Source organism: Pantherophis guttatus, chromosome 1, assembly GCF_059756535.1.
Source record: "Pantherophis guttatus breed Tessera chromosome 1, ASM5975653v1, whole genome shotgun sequence".
In the NCBI taxonomy this organism is placed as follows: domain Eukaryota; kingdom Metazoa; phylum Chordata; class Lepidosauria; order Squamata; family Colubridae; genus Pantherophis; species Pantherophis guttatus.
In genome coordinates this window covers 201,375,732-201,398,289 of record NC_142063.1, presented here as the reverse complement: position 1 = coordinate 201,398,289, position 22,558 = coordinate 201,375,732, and the positions used below count along the sequence as shown (strand labels likewise).

Sequence of the window (22,558 nt, the reverse complement as noted above, 5' to 3'; positions counted from 1 at the left end):
CTTCTGTGCGCTCTCACGTTTCCTGAAATATCTCCATTGTTGCAATAAGGCATCCCTGGTGCTCCTTGAGCTTGGTTGTTTTCTTGCAGAAATTTCATTATGCAAACTAGGTAACATCATCACTGCTAGTCAGTGCTTGACGAGGACTGATTATGATAACTAGTTTGGGTAATGAAACATCTGCAAGAAATCAACCAAGCTGTTCGGAGAGCACCTGTTGTGATCTGCCAGCAGCCTGCGGACCTAGCAGCGGAGTCTGACAGTGAGGAGTCTGGGGAGGAACATGGGCCAGTCCTGGAGTCTGGGGAAGGCCTGGACGAGGGCTCTGCTTCAGAAGCAGAGATGGGGCCGGGGCCATCTGGGAATGATGCACGGACTCTGGAGCCCCCAGAGTTGGACAGCAGAGAGGCAGAGGATCAGGAGGAGCCTGTTCCTAGTGCACACATGCGCAGAGCTGCCAGAAGGCAAGAGCAGCTAAAGCAAAAGGGATGACTTGGGAGTAAGACCAGGAGATGATTGGCCCCTCTCATAAGGCTTAAAAGAGAAACAGGGGCACTTGGGCTTTTTGCAGGAAAGCAACATTGCTAACTCTGTTTCCAGTCGGCATCTCTTGTTTGTTTCTGAACTTTGTGGGGCTTTGCCAAGTAAGGCCTTTGGTAGGGTGTCAAAGAAGATAAAGATTGGTGATTATCCCGAAAGACTTCTTCCAAAGGACTTGTTTTGCAACTAATTGGGACTCAGCTGGGAATGAATGTAATTCTCAGCTGTTACAATAAAATAGGTTTGTTTGGGACTAATTGTGTCTTGTAATGACTCAGTAAGCCTAGGTCACAACAGTACCAAGGACCCCTCATTTCAACCCTGAGCTACAAATATTCTCCTTTATTTTGTTGCAATAGATTTATGCATCTACATGGCATAAAAATGAATTTCTGAGGCCGAACTATTCATAGCTAAGATTTTAGTGGCAAGATATGATGACACCAATCATGTCTATCACACTAGAATAAACTGATCTTTGGAGGCAGCTTTCTATATACACTTCCATTTTACAATATTCCTCTACTGAGCTTCTGATATGAAGAGGTTGAGAGACACCACGTTCATAGTCAGTAACGGCTATATAATTTCAGATGAGGGCTAAGCTGGGCCATGGATTTCCTAGTGTCCTTCAGCAAGAATGATGATCAGACTGCCTAAACCTGGTTGTGTCTAAGGATCCATGACAATGGAGGTTGGATTGCTATCCACGGTTCCATTCGCAGTTTTGGCTAAACATTTTGTGCATGCCTATTGTACATAGTTGAAATCTGCATCGTTAAAGTGTGGCTTTCACAATTTTATAAATCAAACTAAATAAATAGCAACTTCACTTTGAAAAGAATAAGAACTCTAATACTGTTACATAAGCATGAATGTTTTATGGGCTATCGCCAGTGAGAAATTACGGCATTCCGTTGCTTGGGCTGCTCGCCTGGGAACGGTCCCTGAATTTTCATTAAAACGGATGAAGCCTTATATTTTAACTAAACATATTCATGGCAAATTATTTAACAGCAGTTGGATTTCTCCCACCCACCCCCAGATGTAATTTATAGCACAGATTGCATCTCCTCTGTCTGCATCTTGGTGCTCTTTAATTTTTGAGCACTTCTTTTGTCCTTGCTGTGCTTGAAAATGAGCAGATGTCAGGACTGGTTTCCACCTTGTAAATGAACTGAAATGGATTTTACATTTCCGTAAGCCTCCTGTGGCAAAGTAAAAGTTCTTTGTGTAAATCTCAGCATAACCTCATGTTGTCAGACAGGGTATATATATTCTGACAGCATCCATGGATTTTACTGGCTTCATCATGATGATAAAATATACACACAAACAACAGATATTACTAGGGCTGAGGCAACTGCGAGGCAAGATTGTTTGTCTTGTAAAAGAAAAGAATGATAAAAATACAAAAACTTTAGAAAATAATCCTGTTTTGTGCAACATCCAATCCATTTGGCCTGCCCTGCACTATTATCTTGACATAAATTACTCTTTGAGGATAATTAGTAGCTCTGATAAGGCTGATATCCCCATCATCAATTTGAAGGGCTAATAACAATTATATTAATTAAGTAGGGCAACACACCTTCGCTTTAAAATTTCAAAAGGAAAAAAAATGCACCCAGTCTGATTAGATTTCCTATTTTTGTTGGGGCTTTGTTTTGTGTAATATGAGTCAGAATTCTATTTCATTAGGGTTTTCAGTGGTGATAGTCTACTAATTAGGCAAAGATAACAGATTAAAAGAAGCAGGATTGGTTTTCTCTGGTAAGTCTTATAAATGCTTCTTTGAGATAATGCTTGAGGTGCATTGATGCTTGTTCAACATTTAGAAACATCACGGTAAATGCTGTATTTCATTTATTAAACTAGAAGCTGTCTAAGAAAAGAGTTATCACATGGTTGCCCAGTTTTCTGGACCTGTTACAGCCAGCATCTTCTTTTTACTTTTCCATGGAATTAATTGTCTTCTCTTAATTTTCACTATAGAACTCATGCAACAGATTATCGTTTTGTTTCTTTGTTCTCTTCATCCTTTTAAATTGTAATCTTTAGGCCAATGTTTCTCAACCATGTTGGCTGTGGAATTCTGGGAGATGAAGTCCTCACATCTTAAACTTGCCAAGATTGAGAAACACGGCTTTCGGCAGTCAAAACAGTAGGCTAATAGTGACTTCAAATGAATGTTTTTAGCACATTTCCAACAATTTTTTTCCTTTGTACAATCAAAGGAAATATTCTTATGAATTCTAAATTGATTGTGCTTGCTTAACATGTTACATCAGAGCCAATTCAAAGCCAAATTATAAGTTTACTGTAGGAATCCCAATCTTTTTGCAGCAATGAGCACATTTGACAATTTGATAGCATCTTAGCACTTTTATGAAATGGTTGCCATAGTGAGCATGGCCAAAAAATAAATTAAAAAATCACCAATTACCAGAAGGCAAATTGCTGAGTTTCTCAGCAATTCAGGCTTCCTTTTATTTGGGTACAGATAAATGCAAAGCTAAACTTAAAACTCACCATAATATTTATTTATAAAAAATATTTCAGGGAATACATAGCAATCAAAAACATTTTGGGCATTAGGATAATTGGAAGCTGTGCTTTATTTTGCAACACACTAGTGTCACAATTTTTAATTATTATTTTTTTAAACTAGATTAATTTTAAAACAAATTCAAAAGGTCATGGACACCAAGAGAAGTTACTGGGGCAGTAGTGCCTATCGGTACCTAAATCTTATTATATTGTATAAGCCCTGACATTATGGGTAAAGGTGTGTGTGTGAGTGTGTGTGTGTGTGTGTGTGTGTGTAGCCAACTGTGGGTTATACACAATGTTTATTCAACAAACTTCACAATGCATTCAAAGTAAAATTCACAATTTGATTGATTCAGTAAACTGTGATCAAGTAATGATGGGTATGAATTTCACCAATCAATGTTTAAAACTTCTTAGCTTCACCAGCTGGCTAAAATAATAAAACACAACATAGGCTGTGTTCACAAAACATACTAAATCCTAATTTATAAGCCACAACAGCTAGGTTCTCATAGCTTGCTAGCCATATGGCTTTTTCATAATCCATGATTAAATGTATCTTCCCAGCATCATCCAGTCATCACTGCAATGATATAAAGCCTGTTCTCATTATTTTGGAACAACCATGGTTGGATGATTCTGGATGAATTATAAATCAGTAACAGGGTAAACATAATATACTGAAGAAATCAGGCCTTTTTGTTACAAAGTCTTTTCAGGGTTTCTGTATAATTAATTAAAAGAGCCATGGTGCAGCAGTGGTTACAATGGAGTTGACTCAGCCTTCCATCCTTGTAAGGTCATAAAATGAGGACCCAGATTGTTGGGGGCAATATGTTGACTCTGTAAACTTAGAGAGGGCTGTAAAGCACTTAAAGTGATATATGAAGATGACATATGAATTACAACACTGAAACATCACAATTTCATATTTGCATCGGATTTTGGAACAGAAATACACTATTGGACATTTTGTATGAGGACATCATCCTAATTTGTTATGGACACCACCAGGATGGAACTATCCAATTTTCTTTTCAAACTACTTAGCTGTTTTTTCCCTTCCCCCCCCCTTTTTTTTGGTAGGAAGTCCTGTAGAAATCTTACTTTTAATTTGCCATCCCGTAATGGCAAAAAAACCCACCAAAAACCACATTTTGACAGCAATACGGTAAAGATCTTCAGCACAGAAATACAAAAGTATGGGCCATCAAATCCAGCAGGATTTACACCAGAGGAGACATGGGCAAAAGTATATTATGTGGCTTATAGCTATTTTTCTATGCACAAGGATGGAACAAAGAAGCTTTCGCAAGGAAGCAGAAATTTACTTTAGGTGGGGATAAATCTCAGTGCCTCCTAGTGTGATCCAAACGCTGCTTGCTTAGTGCTATTTCTCTGTCTGTCTGTCTGTCTGTCTGTGTCTCTCTCTCACCGAGTTTTATAGGGTCCACGTTGTACTTCCATAGGCTTAGGGAAAACAGGGAAAACAACGCTACAAAGCGAAAGACGACACAGCGCGGACACGAGCTTCCAAAAGAATGTATCGCTCATCCTAAACTCTTCCTTTCGCCAGCAGGTGGCGTGCGCACACCAAGTCTAGCGCGTTTCGCTAAAAGATGGCTTCCTTGCCCACCGGAAAGATGGGTGACCGCTCCGGCTCAATGGCATACCATCGATAACGGGCGAGGAGGGGGACGTGCTCCAAACTCCTAAGCACGCCTTCCCTTATTCCTTGGGTAGCCTCTCGGTCCCGGGTCTGCGCCTCTATGGTGGCCGCCGAAGTCGCTTTGACAGCGGAGGATTAAGTAGACGCCTGCGCGAGAATTCGCCTTGTCTCCCCGTTTCGACGCCCCCCCCTTTTGAGCAGGTCAGTCGAAACTCCGGGATTCCAGCCCCGCAAAGGGGATCCGGAGCATCGTTCCGATTGATGTTTGTGCAAAACAGGCTGGGTGGGAAGATGGGCTACAGTAGTGGTGGGATTCAATTTTTTTTACTACCGGTTCTGTGCGCGTGGCTTGGTGGACGTGGCTTGGTGGGCGTGGCAGGGGAAGGATACTGTAAAATCTCCATTCCCACCCCACTCCAGGAAGGAAATTGTAAAATCTTCATTCCCACCCCACTCCAGGGGAATGATACTGCAAAATCTTCATTCCCATCCCACTCCAAGGGAAAGATACTGCAAAATCCCCATTTCCTCCTCACTCCAGGGAAAGGATACTGCAAAATCTCCATTCCCACCCCACTCCAGGGGAAGGATGCTGCAAACTCTCCATTCCCACCCCACTCAAGGGGAAGGAAACTGTAAAATTTCCATTCCCACCCCACTCCAGGGGAAGAATACTGCAGAATCTCCATTCCCACCCCACTCCAGGAGAAGGATACTGTAAAATCTCCATTCCCACCCCACTCTAGGGGAAGGAAACTAAAATTTCCATTCCCACCCCATTCCAGGAGAAGGATACTGCAAAATCTCCATTTCCTCCCTATCAGCTGGGACTAGGGAGGCAGAGAATAGATGGGAGCGGGGCAAGTCAGAGGTGGTATTTGTCGGTTCTCCAATCTATTCAAGCTGATGAAATGTTGTCAACTGTATTTCCATTTAATAGGATGGAAAAAAAGAAAATTTTAATGAAATCCCGTGTTGCTGCCTCCAACCTCCTGAGAACATTACATTCTCTCTATCAGTTTGGACATTTTTGTGATGTTACAATATATACAAACCAGCTGGGTATCCAACAAGAATTTTGCGTCCACAAAGCTGTTTTAGCAGCTTCTAGCAATTACTTTAAAAGCCTTTTTCTCAATAATGAAATGAATAACGTCAAAAGCTGCGCAGTGATCCTCCAGGATATTGAAGCTGAAGAATTTGTCTCATTCCTGAAGTTTGTCTACACTGCAGAGTTGGAAATTGAAGTGGACAGACTGCACCAGATCAAGGAGGTCGCTAAGAGATTTGAGTGCCAAGATCTGCTTGAAATTGTTGAAGAAATGAAGGTTGTAGGTGGAAACTTGGAACCAAGTGTTCCTTTGGAAAAAAACAAAGGTGTTAGATTGCCTGGGAATCAAGCAGAACTTGGAGGAGAAAAAGCACAGCGTGATTTATCTCATGTTTTGGCTTCTGCACTGATGAAGAAGAATCATTTGGGGAAAAGAACGAACCATTCAAAATCAACCACCAATTTTAATGATATTAAAAATAAATGTGTAAACCCTAATGAAGATAGGATTGTGAGTTGTAATTCCAAAGATGAGTCAGCAACGACGTCTGAGCATATCAGCGAGACTGGCTGTCCTTCAATAAACAAAGAGGACTTGAAGGAAGCCCATATTGCTTTAAGCAGGATGCTGCCTGACCAAAACGATGAAAGTAGTTTGACGCTTTCTAAGGCCAAACTCAGAAAGTCAATCCGCAATATACCAAAAGCCTTGCCAAGATCATATGCCTGTGACAAGTGTAATCATTTATTCCATTTTGCTGAGCAGTACCAATCACATATTGATATGGAGCATAGCACAAGCTTGGGAATTAAGTATAGCTGCAATATATGTAGCCAACTCTTTCCCAATTATCACAGTCTAAGGCAACACAGGCTCACTGTCCACAACCGACAGCGGACCTTCCCATGTTTGCAGTGTGACAAAAAGTTTCAGTGCCAGAAGGATATCGATGCTCATAGCCGCACGGTTCACAAAAAGAAGCAGCATCCTCTACAATGCCCCTACTGTGACAAAGTCATCAGCTCTAAGTGTGGCCTGACAGTTCACATACGAACCCACACAGGAGAGAAGCCTTATAAGTGTCAGTGCTGCCCAGCCAGTTTTGCTCAGAGGTCAGCCTTTAATACTCACGTAAGGTAAATCCTTTTTTTAAAAAAAAAAATACATAAAAAGCAAGACAACAGTACCAAAGAGAAATTGGCTTGCAAGCTTTTTAGCTTTGATGTGGTAGCAGAGTTCCTACATTAGAATTGGTCATAGTGGAGCTGGTGTGGTTTTGGTTTACTGTGGGTTTTTTTGATATAAATTTTATTAAAAAATTGACAACATAAAAACTAACTCAAAGTAATAAAGTTACTCGTAGGAAGACTAAGGAAGTAAGGAAGAGTATTAGGAAGCAAAGAAAGAAGAAATCGAAAAGAAAAAAATGTAAAAAGAAATAGAAAAACCTTCCATTTTTTTCCTGCAGTAGATATAAGTAGAATTACAATATTAACTCTTACTCTTTCAAAACTCACTTTTTTTCTGTTATCCAGTTTTTTCTAATCATAAAAACCACAAATCATGACTACATTTTTTCCATTTCATGCAAAAAGTCTATAAGCAGTTTCCCATCAGACATAAATTCAGATACTGATTTTTCTGTAATCAAAGAAATTAATTTAGCCATCTCTACAAGTTCCATCATATTCACCAACCACTACTTCATTGTGGGTAATGTCAAATATTTCCATTTCTGAGCACAAAAGAGTCTTGTTGCAGGTTTCCTATATAAAAGAAAAGTTCCATGGGTTTTGATGGGGTTTTTTTTGTTTTGTTTTGTTTTTTGAAATTGCCTGTCCATTAGTCCCAAAAGAAAAACCTCTGATTTCAGTTGTACTTCAACCTTTAATTTTCTGGATTAATGCATGTATTTATTATAGCCATTTGTTTTAGCTTTTTGCGTGTCTACCAAATAGGGTAAAATATCCCTTCAATGTGTTTACATTTCCAGCAGAGATTCAAAGTACTTTTATATATTCTAAAAGTTTCTGTCTATAATGATATCTCATTTTATAAAAAATCTCTTTTGAGGTTAGAACATATAATACAACTAATCCCCAACCTACAACCAGTCACTTTGCAGCTGTTCAAAGTTACAGCAGACACCCCACCCCAAAATTACGAACCAGCCTCAAAATTTTGGCTGCTGTAGTAAACTTCCCCCTTATTCCTCCTACTGGGCCCTGCACCCTCCTCCTCACCCACTGTCACCCATCACACAGTTGCCTTTTGAAGATCTCTGGAGCTCAGATTTGGGAACCAAAGCAAGCCGCTTTGTTGCTGGGCTGTGCGGTGCAATCCTGGAAGTGGCTACCACGAGTGGCCACAATTCAATGCAGCCCCTTAAAAATTTTGGTGGCCCTTTGGTGATTATACCACATGACCCAACTATGATGTGCTTTGCTTTGCTTTCTTAATGCAACCTCTGCACATTCTGCAGCATTTATATTATATCATATAACCTTGTGGGAAGCCCCCCCCCCTGAAAATGAAATATTTTGGGAAATATTAAAAGAGGCAGAATATTATATTTCCCCTAAAGGAGAAGAGGAGAAACATGTTCTTAACAAAGGCAGAAAGCAGCCCCAGTCTTCCTGCCATAGGAAAACAGCCTCAAGCAGGCTGTTGTTTTGGAATGGAGGTTTTCGTATCATTCAGAAAGACTGGGCCAATCTATTCATAAGCAAAGAGACTCCAAATAAGCAACACATTTAGGCAAGCCAGAGCTGACAAGATTAGCTCAAATACCTAGGATTTGCATTTCCCATTTTGCCTATAGAGCCAGCCATGACCCTCTACATGACCCCATAGGAATCTGGCAACAGTCATTAAAGTATTAAAGGACACATTCTTACACAGGAAAGCCCCAAAGAATGTATAAAAGCCCACCTACCCCAACCCCATTTTTGTCAGCCACCCCAGAAACATGATACTGTCACTGAACTTTCTGGGCATCCAAATAAAAGAGTCTCTCTTTCCTGCAACCAGCCTCCATTTTATTTCCAGCGTCTTTCTCATAGATTGCAGCCGGACCAGATTTTTCTTCCAATAAAGGCTTTGCTGGGATCCCAAACTATCCTCTTGTCATCTCCTTTACTTAAATTATTTTCCCAAAAAAAATCCTTCAATTTCTTTTTACAATCCTCAACAACTTCGTCCTCCTGTAACAATACTTCATTTAATCTCTATTTTCATTTTTACTACAACAAAATTAAAATTCTGCTTTGTCAGCAGAATTAAAAAAGACAAGTGCCTGCCTGTTTTCTTTTTTCCTCTCACTTTTAGTCCCTTTCAGTAACCTTCACCACAGCAAAGCTCAGATTTCCACGGCATCTGAGCACCCATCACTTAAACTCTTTAAAAATAACTAGTAATATTCCCATGCCAGGCTGATCTTATTAGCTGGCTTAATGAAAAATAGTAGCAAAGCACTTTCATCAAAAGTAAAAATTAAAAAAAAAATAGAGAAAAAAAGACTGTTCCTCTTGTCTGTTTTTTAAAAACATTCTTATACCTTCTCTTAGCTGAGCTATTAAATCAAAGTCCTGTGTTGTTTTTTGTGATCTCAGAAAGATTTAACTTACCGCAAGGAGTATTATCTCTGTGGCAGAAACAAAATCTCTTTTCATCTATAATTAATTACTTTCCAAAGTGATTAAGAAGTGGATGGGGGTGGGGACGGGGGGCGGGGGGGAGAAAGCATGTAATGTCCATTTGGCTCCACTATAGTTAGGAGCATAGATGGAGGTCCAGGTCTCTCATCAGCTCAACCCCTGAGCCAGATGTAGAAAACTTCCAATTTTTGCAATATTTCAGAAGAAACAGAGCACATGTGGTTGATCGCTAAATCTTCCTTTAATCCAGGAAGATTGCAGTGAACGGAATCTATTCCTAACGGTCACAGCCTGTATTTATTCATCTGTGATGGTTCTCCACACCTGGAGAGTATCAACCTGCCATTACCGTATTTTTCATTCCATAAGACGCTCCTGACCATAAGACTCACCTAGGTTTAGAGAATGAAAACAAGAAAAAAAAATCTGCCTCTGACTCCCAGCGTCCATCCGGTATTCATCTGTCTAGCATCCTTACAGCAAACAGCCTGGTCAGCTTCAGCACGTTATCGCAGCCCCAGGAGGTGGCTCGTCAGCTGAATGATGGCTGGATCCCGGCCTCCCGTAGCCCCGCCGATCAGCGGGCTGGCTGACTGGAAACACCACCATTGCTGCCGCCTCTGTATCTGTTGCCTCCACTGGCGAACGCTGGAGCCTTTGCCGCCGAGCAGCTGATCGGCAGTTGGATCGGCCTTCCGGAATACCGCTGATCAGCTGTTCCAGGTGGCGGGATCACTGCTGCCATTTGCTGCTGCTGCCTGTTGCCCATATTCGCTCCATAAGACGCACAGACATTTCCACCCACTTTTGGGAGGAAAAAAAGGCGCTCCCACTTATGGAGTGAAAAATACGGTAATTCCCACCAGAAGTCCGGTTTTGGTTTCCTCTGTTGACTGAATCCAATCAATGTGGTTTCTGCACTCTGCTATATGACAGAGAGGGGCAACCTATGTGACAGCTGTGGTTTCTGGAAACTCCATTTGTAATTTTCAGAGCAGCCTGAGTGAATGGGGCTAAAGATTTTGAAACTCCTTATTTTGAAAGCTTGGGACAAAGTTATTGGGCAAAATCAGGCTGATGGCTCTCATTTGGGAAGATACTATGTGCAAATGGCTTTTAAAAATTTCTGTAAGGCTCAAAATACCATTTTCCTATCTATAAATTCTTTTTTCTCCAATAGAAAGATACACGAATCCAAGAAAGATGGGAAATGCATGCCAGCTTACTGGACAATAGTTCCACCAGCAAAAAAAGTAGATGTGATAGATAATAGAATCAACCGGAATAACAAAACGCAACTCAAGGTGCCAAATAATGATCTGCAAAAGGAAATACTTGGCAAAGCTACTCAGGAGCCTGAGGGAGAATCTAGTAGATCTCTTCCAGAGGAAGCACAATCTGACAACCAATCAAACAAGAAGCTGGAACTAGGTACTGAAAATAATACTAAAAAGGGGGAAACTTGTAGACAAGAGACTGTGGATGGGAAAGGAAATGGAGAAACAGTTTATGAAGCAGGCGTATGCAGCAATAAAGACAATGAGGCCTTCTCTTCAGATGATAATCACAATGAGGACTCGAATGATCACGATACAGAAGACCCCGAATGGGATATAAATTGCAAAGTTAACAAAAACAAGGCCATCCCAACATCTGCTTACATCATAACTTGTGCCAAATGCACCGAGAAGTTTCCGTCACGGAGGAAATACGTCACCCACTGCAAAGAAATTCATCATTCCTTGCCCGGGAAAGTATATCAGTGTGATGTTTGCAGCAAATCTTTTGCAAGTCACAACAGCTGGAAAGAGCACCGAGCCTGCGTTCACACAGAAGACAGGAAGTTTGCCTGCACCCTGTGCAATGCCACTTTTAAAAGGAAGAGGGATGTGAGGACTCACTCTGTGAGGAAGCACGAAGGTCGAGTGAAGCGGCCTCTCTGCTCTGTCTGTGGGAAAATCCTGAGCTCCAGAACAGCGCTTGTCTTTCACATGAGGACCCACACGGGAGAGAAGCCATATCAGTGTGGCATTTGTGGCTCAAGGTTTGCTCAGCCATCACAGCTCAAGATTCATACCAGGTCAGCTTCTTCCTTCTTCTCCTGACATGTTTTGTTTTAAAATATTTGTACCTGTTTATTATATAAATGGAACGTTTCCATTTATTTTTTTAAAAGGCAAAGCCTTAAGGTATGTTACTTGCACATGGCCCTATGCCCAGCTCTTATTAAACTGAATCCGAACCAGAGCAGCAATTCTTTCTCCCTGGTTTAATAGAATACTATTTCCTTGAATTGCTGATATTTTTTTCTCTGTTGCTTTTCATGAGCTCTTAAAACAGGGGTGTCAAACTTAATTTCATTGAGGGCCACATCAGGGCTGTGGTTGACTTCGGGAGAGGGGACGACTGGGTGGGTGTGGCCAACTGGGTGGGTATGGCCAGCTTGATGCCACTCACTGGGCGTGGCCGACTGGGTGGGCGTGGCCAGTTTGATGCCACTCCCCAAACTGCTGGCATGTTTCCTCTTTGCACTGGGTAGACTGGGCCGAAGCCACGCTGGCCCGATGTTTCCTCTTTGCATTGGGTAGACTGGGTCAAACCGACATGGCCCAGCCCCTTACATTTTCCAGGATGGCCCTGCATGCCTTGTGTTTGACACCCCTGTGACTTAAAACATGTGGAAAAATAAGGACTCTTTATTAGTCAAGAATTTCATTTCCAGCATTGCATCTATCTTCATGTTGCCCTAGTCAAGAGAGTTACATGATGAAGAAGTATACTTCCTATAGCCCTGGATATGGCTGCTGCAAAGTTACTGCCTAACTGTAATTTTTAATATGATATAAGGCTGTTATTAAATGCATAGAGGACAATGAAATAAACTCTTGTGGATTTAATTAGAATTATATTTCACTACAATAAAATACAGTTTCGTTTTAATTTAGTATAAGTTAAAATGGAATGAAATCAGCTTTTTTGGGGGGTTTTGGTGTTTGCTCCAACCAGAATTTCCCAACCATCAGTTTAAAATGTTATAATGTTATCAGTCCTTAAATGTTATATGCCTCTGAAAAAAAAAAGGAAAATTATTTTCTCCAAATTGTGGAGTGGAGGCAGCTTCTTTGTACGAGTTACTTTCTTGCATACTTTTGGTTTGTAGTATAAGGTCTAGATGAACCCCTTGCAAAATTTGCAGCGAAATTTGGTTTTAAATAGCTTGGACAGCATTTCCATATTCCTCTGAATGCAGGTCACACACTGGTGAAAAGCCATATATCTGTGAGGACTGTGGGGCATCTTTTGCTGATAAAGGCAAACTTAATGGCCATAAGAGGACACATACAGGTAAGGCTTAAATTAATTTCCTGAACGTGAAAAAGGCCAAATTGATGGGTACAAAGAAGGGATATCATATTCTCTTTTAATGAGAAGAAAACCAGTACAGTAGTATGTTGATTCAAGTAATTCAACCTATTTTCTGATAGCCACATAGAGAATAATCTGGGGCTGACTGCATGTGTGTACATGTTCCTGGTTTCCTGCTGCTTGTAGGAGTTGGAAAACAGGGATCAGTTCCTCAATAGAAAGTTTTAGGTGGGTTGTTTTGTTTTGTTTTGCCAACTAGCTGGTCATGACAAGGTTCCAAAAATCTGCATATAATGTAGGCAAGGGTTGGAGATTGCCCACTTCTGTAATTTCAAGCAGTTACACTGCGACTTTTCATGCTGTTAGCCTGCTGCATTGCAGTGATCCTTCAGGAGAAAAGGAATGCTGAATCCTTCCCCGGAACATCACCTTTTCTTTTTGCAGAATTTTAGGAGAAATGGAGGAGTAAGCTTAAGCTCCCTCTGTCCATCACATGCTTTTGTTTTACCGAAGGAATCATTTGCAAAAAAGAAAAGGTTTTCAGATAATAGAAGAAAAAGAAACAGGAAGAGTACAGGTAGTCCTTACTTACTGACAGCCCTTGTTTAATGACCATTTTTAATTACACAGTGTAAAATAAAAAGCTTTGCAACCAGTCCTTACATTTGTGACCATTGCATTGTCCCATCATTGATCGCACCTTGCAACTGGCTTTTATAAAACTGGCTTTTATAAATTTTTAAGATGTGTCTTGTGATGTTTTACTTAACCACTGAAGGGGGAAGTGAGACGATAAACCTATCATGGTTCTGTGATGCTTCATTTAGTGACCATAGAGCTTAGCAACAGAGTTGCCAGTCTCAATTGTAGTTGCTGAGTGAGAACCACAGGTAGTTGTTGACCTACGACCATAATTGACCCCAGAATTATGGTCGTAAGTCATGCCAGTCATTAAGCAGCTCATCATGTGACTGCATCTTTTTTTTTTTTTTTTGGCATGGTTGTTACGTCCTTAGTCCGTAATAGGCATTGCTGGAAACTGGCCAAAAATGTCATAAATTGCAGTCATGTGACTGGGGTGGCGCTGCTAACAGCTGTATGCAAGCTGGTTGCCAAGAGCTCAAAATGGAATCACGTAACCATGGGGGGGAGGGGCAGGCTGCCAGAACTTCAAATCTGTATCATAAGTGGCTTTTTCAGGATCTGTCATAGCTTTGAATGGTTGCTAAGTGACCAATTGTATGTCAACTTGTATAATATGCAAGTATATATTGTTACAAATAAGCCCTTGGGCATGCAGGATACAGCAAACTGACAGAAGTTTCAGATTCTTCATGGCTTCACAAGGTTTCTCCGTATTATGAACAGTAAAATGCATTATTTCTGAAAAGTTTTTAATAATCACGGGGAAGGAAAAGCGAAATATATTAAGAAAAGCTTGGGAAAACATTGTTTTGAAAATCTCCGATGGGTGATCCTCAATTTGGATCGCCCTGCATTGGAATTGAAATATTCATTCAATTTTCTTTTTTGTCCTATGTATAATGTTGCTTATCATAAAAGGGAACATAGCGATAGCTACAGTAGAGTGATGGGTTCCTCCCGGTTCGGCCCGGTTCGGCCAAGCCGGTAGTGGTGACGATATGACGTCACCGAACCGGTTCTCTTTGTTCGGGAGCTGGGCCCTCCCGCCCCCCTGCGTTATTCTTACTTTTTATTTGGCCCTGCCCCCAATCTATTCGCTGCCTCCCGAGTCCCAGCTGATTGGCTAGAAGGAAAAAAACGGTTTAAACTCTTGCCGGGGGGCTTCAAAGGGCCGCCCTACAGCTGATCAGTGTTAAAAGGCAGTGTGATGGTAGACCAGTGTGCTCGAAAAACAAATGGGTAGACGAGTGCCTCCCAAAACAAATGAGTAGACCGGTACAGCTCTGCAAGCAGTTAAAAGCCTGGTAGACCAGTACCTCTGCTAAATCCTAAATAATTGTCACATGACCATCAAACTATGCCCACAAAATAAGCCACGCCCACAGAACCGGTAGTAAAAAATTTTAGAACCCACCCCTGCTACAGTAGATACATGTGTATGTATGCATGTATTTCCTTTACAGGAGAACGCCTCTTCAAATGTGATGTGTGTGGGAAACATTTTGCTACCAATGAATATTTAAAATGTCACAAGCGTTGTCACATGGGAGCTAAGCCGTACAAGTGCGATGTGTGTGGGAAAACCTTTGGATTGAGAGCTTCATTAGCCCAACATAGCAATGTTCATGCAGGTACGGAAGAAATGGTGTATTGGAGAGATGGATATGCAAAACAGGTTTCTGGGGTTTGGTGTTCACAGTTACCATAAATCCTATATGTATATCATGTAAAGAAAATTAGGATCCCCATAGTTTTTCTGTTTCTTTAAAAAATAATGACTTTCTGTTCATTAATTGCACTTAAAATAATTTAGCTCACAAGCCAAACATCTATGCATCTATGCAGAGGTGGCGCAGTGGTTAGAATGCAGTATTGCAGGCTAAGTCTGCCAATTGCCAGGAGTTCGATTCTCACCGGCTCAAGGTTGATTCAGCCTTCCACCCTTCCGAGGTGGGTAAAATGAAGACCCAGATTGTTGAGAGCAAAATGCTGATTTTGTAAACCGCTTAGAGGGGGCTATGACGCGGTATATAAGTCTAAGTGCTATTGCTAAGTACTATGCCAATCCAATACATACACAAGCATGATCTAGCCCAGTGATGGCTAACCTTTTTGCCATCGCGTGCCAGGAGAGAGGGGGTGGGGGAGGTTCATGCGCGTGTGACCACCCCCATAATTCTATGTGCCCTGCCCTGCATGCGCAACCCCCCCTCCCCCACCAGCTTCTGGCATGCGATGGCCCGGTAGGCCCGTTTTTCTTTCTTACCTGGCTCCAGATCCTCTCTATGCATCTGGGAAGGCAAAAACAACCTTTCCCACTCCCTCAGAGGCCCTCCGGAGGCCTGAAATGACCATTTCTCAAATCCGGGTGGGACAGGAAGTGACGTTTTTGCTGTCCCAAGCCTCTAGAGGCCTCTCTAGGAGTCTCTGGAGGCTGGGGGCAGCAAAAAACATCACTTCCTGTTCCACCGGGAGTTGGGAAATGGGCCCTTTCAGGCTTCCGGAGGGCCTCTGAGGGAGTGGGAAAGGCTGTTTTCGCCCTTCCCAGATGCATAGAAAGGATCTGGAGCTAGGTAAGAAAGAAAAACAGCCTTTCCCCACCCACCCCCCAGGCCCTCCGGAGGCAGGAAACAGCCTGTTTCCCTACTTCTGGTGGGCCCAGAAGGCCTGAAAATCAGTTGGCCAGCGCGCGCATGCGCCCAAGAGCTGAGCTGGCGTTCCCACTGATATGGCTACGCGTGCCACCTCTGGCACGCGTGCCATAGGTTTGCCGTCACGGATCTAGCCTGTCTTCACCTCTGCAGGTCACAAAGGTCAAAAAGCAAGATAGACATATGTTTCAAAAAGCGACATTAGGATTGGAAATGAACTAGCATTGGCTTGTTTCTTCACATTCATTTTCTTTCCAGAGACTCCTCCTTATTTCTGTGAGCAGTGTGGAAAGACGTTTACTCAGCAAGGAGCTCTAAGACGTCACCAGCGTATTCACACGGGAGAAAAGCCCTATAAATGCAGGGCTTGTGAGAGAACCTTCACAGATATGTCTACCCTGAGGAGGCATGTATTGGTATGTTCAGTGGTTTGTGCTATAAATTTTGTCTGTGGGAATAGGTCAATTTATGTCCCGAGCAGAGGTGGGTTTCAGCAGGTTCTGACCAGTTCTGGAGAACCGGTAGCGGAAATTTTGAATAGTTCGGGAAACCGGTAGTAAAAATTCTGATTGGCCCCTCTCCCACGTCCCAGCTGATCGAGAGGAAATCGGGATTTTGTAGTAACCTTCCCCTGGATTGGGGAGGGAATGGAGATTTTACAGTATCCTTCCCCTGGAGTGGGGTGGGAATGGAGGTTTTACAGTATTCTTCCCATGCCACACCCACCATGCCATGCCCACCAAGCAACACCCACAGAACCCGTAATAAAAATTTTTGAAGCCCACCACTGGTCCCGAGGTCATTAAATAGTTCTCTCGCTGAGGGTTTTTTTTTACGCCATGCATGGCATTGCAGTCATCTTTCATTCTTCTGTCACTTTGTGCATTGTGACACAGCTGCTGGGCTAGGGAGGCAAAAGCAAAGGCACCTCTGCATGGGCAGAGAAAGCCCCAGTGATTTCTGCCCTGTTTCCTTATAATACCTACAACTCTGTAATGCACAAGGACTACACAATTTTGGAAAGACAAAGGGCCAACAACACCCACACAGTTTGTGGCTTCAAAGCAGTTTTGAAGTTAACCTTGGGTTAGATCAATGTTTTCAAACTTAGCAGCTTTAAGATGTTTGGACTTCAACTCCCAGAATTCCCCAAACAACATGCTGGCTGGAGAATTCTAGGATTTGGTCCACATATCCTAAAGTTCCACATATCTTAAAGATAACTGTTAGACCAGGGGTCTGCAACCTTAAACACTCAAAGAGCCACTTGGACCCGTTTCCCACAGAAAAGAAAACACCGGGAGCCACAAAACCCTTCCCATGCCTGACTATTCATATGTAGTTGAATTAAACATTCTGTTTTCTTCTGAAACTTTTCTTTTCTTGGATTTATCTATGGTTGGCCTACCGGGGGTTGAAAAGCTCAATAAATCGTGTGCCAGCGGGTGTCATACATTAGCGGTTGTGATGCATATTTTGAGTGACAGAGAGCCGCAGCAGAGGGGTGAAAGCCACATGCAGCTCCAGAGCCGCAGGTTGCTGACCCCTGGTTTAGGCTATTCAATGTAAGGGAGACAACTCTGTAGAAAGGGTAATACACTTGTCTTCCTGTAGTTGAATAAAGAATGTAAGATTTCAATCACTGAATTGCGAATGCTTTATTTTAAAAATCAATAAACTAATAAATATGAAACTTATCCAGATTTCGTTTTTTTAAAAGTTAATGACCCTATTTATGGAGGATTTTTTAAAAATATGTTTTTATGTTTGACAAGACAAATGAGACCTTGAATAATGAAATATTTCTTTTTTCTTCTGTCATAGGTCCATGATCGGAATGCTCATTGGAGAAGTTTCTTAATAGATCTTACTATCAAAAAGGATCATAACTGGTCCAAAATAGAGACTATGTCCACTATTTGTACGGAAGAGAATTCTACTACAGCTTGGTCTGATTGCCAAGAGAAATGCTACACATCAGAAAACACAAATGTTAAAAAAGTAGAACAGATACCAGGCAGTAGCAATGTGAAAGAATCTGAACCTACCCTTATGCTTTTATAGCTATTAACAATTAAAGTTCAATATGGATATAAACTTCTCATATTGTTTCTATTTTTTCCCTGTATAGGAAGATTCTCCAAATGCCTGTAGGATCCACAAATAGATATGGCTTCAGCTTAGATATCGAATGTTTTCTAGGTGAGCTCTTTCTCTTAGCTTAAATGCTGATGTTTTAAACAGCTTTTGAGGACCAGACAGACATAATAAACAAGTTCTGTCAAGTTGCCTGCGATCAAACCACTATGGGCCATACTGATAGTCATGTGCAGGTCAGAGAGTGTTCATCCTTGTTTTAAAGGAAAGATATGGCCAAAGTTGAAAAGGGTAATAGTTAATGGACATGATTAAATATAAACGTATAAACATACAAAACACCCACCTCCATCAACAGGGATGTATGGCATTCATGTAAAATATTGTACATGGGGGCATGTCATTTTATGTCTTCTTTGAGAGCTTAGGAAATGTGGACTGGGTGTTTCTAGATATCCCTTCCTGCAACTGTTGAGCACAAGGACCAGATAGCCTCTAAAGCTAATCAACTTTGTGTACTTTAAAGTGCAAAGATCTCTGAGTTCAATTCCTAGTGGAATCCGGTCACCCACATCTGAAGAATTTCAATAAGCATAAAACAAGACATATGCTGTCTCCTTGTGGTGAATGTAACTTTTAGAGCAGCAATTCTCAAATCCTTTGGTCTTAAGACCACTTTAGGCCAGGGATCCCCAACCCCCGGTCCGTGGACCAGCACCGGTCCGCAGCATACCAGAAACTGGTCCACAGAAACAAGCGAAGCCCCATCTGCAGGATGCAGGCAGCACACGAAGCCACGCCCCCCTCTGGTCCACGGAAAAACCTCTCTCCACAGAACCAGTCCCTGGTGCCCCCACAAGGTGGGGGGGCTCTGCTTTATGCCCTTACAAATGATTTGAGAATATAAAGAATAGGATATAAAGTGAGAAAAAGTCATTGATGAAGTGAGGGTTTTGATGTGGAATAGACATTTGAGAAAGGGCAGGATCTTGAGATTCACAGAATGTCAAGAAATATTGGTGTTCAATCTCCATTTCAGGAGCTGCAGGAAAACTGATTAGAGCATGTTAGATTGGTATCTGGAAAATATTTTATAGACCATCAGCTTGTTAGCATATCAGATAGGAGGCTGCCCGGGTTACTAAGTGATTCATCTACCTGAGCAGTAATCAACCAGTTTTGGAGGGATAAAATAAGCTTTATTAGAAATTCTTATTCAGATATCACTACCTAATTAATATTGTGTTACACATACTGTCAAGATTTTTGGGATACTGTAGAAATGCAATAAACAAGCAAAATTCTCTTCAAAAGAAGCATCTTGTAAAATAGGAATGATCTGGTATTGTGCTTAGACTTAAATGCGTATTAAATAAAAATGGTAAATGTTGAAAGTTTTACTACTTGTTTGAAGACTTTTTTGTTTCAGAGTACAATAATAAAGGCAAATCCATCAACTTTGCTACATTTAATTACTAACTAACTTTTACCTGTACATAATAAAAATGCAAACCTGTATCCAATAGTAGAAAACATACATAGCTCCCGGTTAAATTGTTGAATCCATTTTCTCCAATCCTGCTTTTCTTCCTGAAGATGTTTTATTAACAGTCTAACATCAGTGCATGGGGAAGTGAAGTTCATTGACTGTTTACATATGGTAGTTTGCTCTACCAGCCTTGGTAAAGTATTATCTAAAATTCAAGGTAATAAACATAATAGAGGAAGAGAAGCAGAAAAAAGTAATCTGACTTATTCTATTACAGAAGTATAAGGTTTTATAAGAAGGTAATTCTTAAATTATATGTGTAAATGATACTTGCTTTTAGGTACATTGTAGAATTACATAGTCAGCTATTGCCTAATTAATGTTGCCTGAGAGAAAAGGATTAGGAAAAAGGGTGCATGGGAGAAATTGAAGGACTTTAGAAGTTCCAGTTATAAGTAAGAGACCTTGGTATGTTGGAAAATATAGTGCTGGAATGAAAAGAGAACAAGGTCATGAAAGCCTATGAAGATAAGACTAAGGCATGTTTTGTTGGATTTGGGGGACAAGAAGCCCATGCAAACATTTAAGAAGCAGCAGCTTCTGATTAAAGCAAGGTAAGTTAGTATTTACGAAGTGTTGTATAAATACGAAAAGCAAAACAAAGAGAAAAATAGATTCCATTACTTCAGAGCAAGCATTCTGTAGAACTGTAACAACTCTTAAAGACCACCCAATCTGAAAGAATTAATACAGATGTTTTTTGGGGGGAAGATTTCCTTACAAAGATACTTATGTAATTGGAGCACCTTTAGATAGAACAGTTGTAACATACAGAAGAAAAATGGGATAATTTATAATAATTGAAGGATGCTTCACACCCTACATTTAAAGTTATATAAGTAAGTACTTATACTACCATATTTAGCAGTAGTTATATAAGTAGTTATATAAAGTGAGAACTGGGATCCAATCATTTGTTTCTTTCTGATCTCTGTTTTTTGAGATACTGCTTTTAAGGCTGCTGTGCTCCCTACAAAGGCAGGCAATTGTGAAAAGAGGCACTAAACTTGGTGCTTTCCATGCAACTATTCCACATACTTAGTATTGTAAACAAATTGAGGGAGTTGGTTTATATTCATGATGTTAGACTCTTGTTAAGCTTGCTGGTATTCTACTTTTGGGTTGGGTGATTTGCATTCCCATGAGGCCAGGTGAAGCCGTTAAACAGTTGCTGTCTCTCATTTGAAAAGTTATTCTAATCTTTTACAAGGTTTATTACTTTTAGACTGCTTACAAAACACACCAACGAAAGTTTACTACTTTGTGACTTTGCAGAGATACAAATATGTTAAACTCAGGTTAACAAAACACAACATGCAATGAATGCCTTATGTTGGCTGGTTTATCCTCTGATGTTGCAAGGCCAAACCATCCATTCCCATTGTAGTCTAGCCAGGTTACTGAGTGAATCCAACTATATTTTTAGCCAGGGTTTACAATTACTATGTTTGGAAGGGTCAGTGGTAAAAGAAAACAAAGTCGCCAAAAAGTAGGTGGCTAGATGCTATCAAAGCCAACACCAACCGCATAAAACAACTGAAAGAAGCCATACAAGATGGGAAAATGTGGAGCTAGTCCATAGAATCACTAAAAATTGGACACGATGAAAGGCTGTCATCATCATCATCATCATCATCATCATCATCATCATGCTATGTAAAGATAATCTCAACTGGACATGGACAAGCCAGATGCCGCTGCCCTATTTTTAGAAGATTGTTTGTGTGACCACTTTGAAAATATAGACTATATACAAACAGCAAAATCAAATAATCTTTTTTATTGGTATCCTGCTATGCTTGAAGGCATCCAAGCCAGTACTGGCAGTCTTTGACTTAAAAAATTAATTCAGTGAATGTTCAAAGTTACAATGGTAATGAAAATGTGTCTTATGACTCTTTTTCATACTTGTGACTGTTGCAGCATCCCCGTGGTCACATGATCAAAATGGAGACATTGGCACCTGACTCTCATTTATGACAGTTGCAGTGTCCTGGGGCCATGTAGTCTCCTTTTGCCACCTTCTGATCAGCAGTGTCAACGGGGAAGCCATATTCACTTAACAGCCGTGTTACTAAATGAAGCACTGCAGTGATTCACTTAACAACTGTGGCAAGAAAAGTCGTAAAATGGGGCAAAACAGCAACAGAAATTAAGGGCTCAATTGTGGTTGCAAGTCGAGGACTACCGTTGTTATGCAATGCCTGCAAAAGAGTTCTGTTCTATTCTATTCTATTCTATTCTATTCTTATTCTTATTCTACTGCAAAACAGTCAGCTGGGAATAGTCAGCTGTTGTAAAATATGCAGAACCAAACTCCTTCTGTGTTTGTGTGTGTGTGTGTGTGTGTGTGTGTGTGTACATGTGCCTTCAAGCACTGACACTACCTGGACTGATCCCTGCAGTTTTTAAAGCTGATAGAGATCACCCAGCTGGCATTGGTGCGGTTCACTGTATAATGAATATCCAAAAGCCGGGCTAACCAAGCGAACGAAACAGTCAACTTCAAACACCGCGAGAAGGAACGCTCGAAAAACAGATTCGGTAAAACCCAGACCTTTGCTAGGAACGGAGACGCTCGCCTTTCTAGCCCTAGACGTCTCTATGGTGGAAGCAAGGCCTTTCTCTGTTTGGGTAGGGTAGGACAATAGAGCGGCCACCCCGCTTCGTAGGAGCCCGGCGGAAGTCCTAATGAAATCAGGGGCAGGGGAAAATCTGACTCCTCCCCTTCACGCCCCCACCTCCGCCGCCTTCTCCTGGCAACGAACGCCGTAGGGTAT

General features: G+C 41.2%; 1 protein-coding gene across 3 annotated transcripts; it reads left to right on the top strand.

Annotated features, from left to right (window-relative positions):
• The first annotated feature begins 4,669 nt into the window (after positions 1-4,669).
• On the top strand, positions 4,670-19,629 carry LOC117674339 (uncharacterized). Of its 3 annotated transcripts, none has more exons than XM_060689320.2 (7): positions 4,670-4,963; positions 5,703-6,950; positions 10,651-11,550; positions 12,721-12,815; positions 14,945-15,112; positions 16,391-16,538; positions 17,957-19,629. In XM_060689320.2, the coding sequence occupies exons 2-7, from the start codon at positions 5,704-5,706 to the stop codon at positions 17,991-17,993; spliced, it is 2,595 nt and encodes an 864-aa protein (XP_060545303.2). In that variant the 5' UTR covers positions 4,670-4,963; position 5,703; the 3' UTR covers positions 17,994-19,629. The 3 variants fall into 3 exon arrangements, with proteins under 3 accessions (XP_060545303.2, XP_034288203.2, XP_034288204.2); XM_034432312.3 differs by having other exon boundaries at positions 16,391-16,548; XM_034432313.3 differs by lacking the exon at positions 14,945-15,112 and having other exon boundaries at positions 16,391-16,548.
• The last annotated feature ends 2,929 nt before the right edge of the window (positions 19,630-22,558 follow it).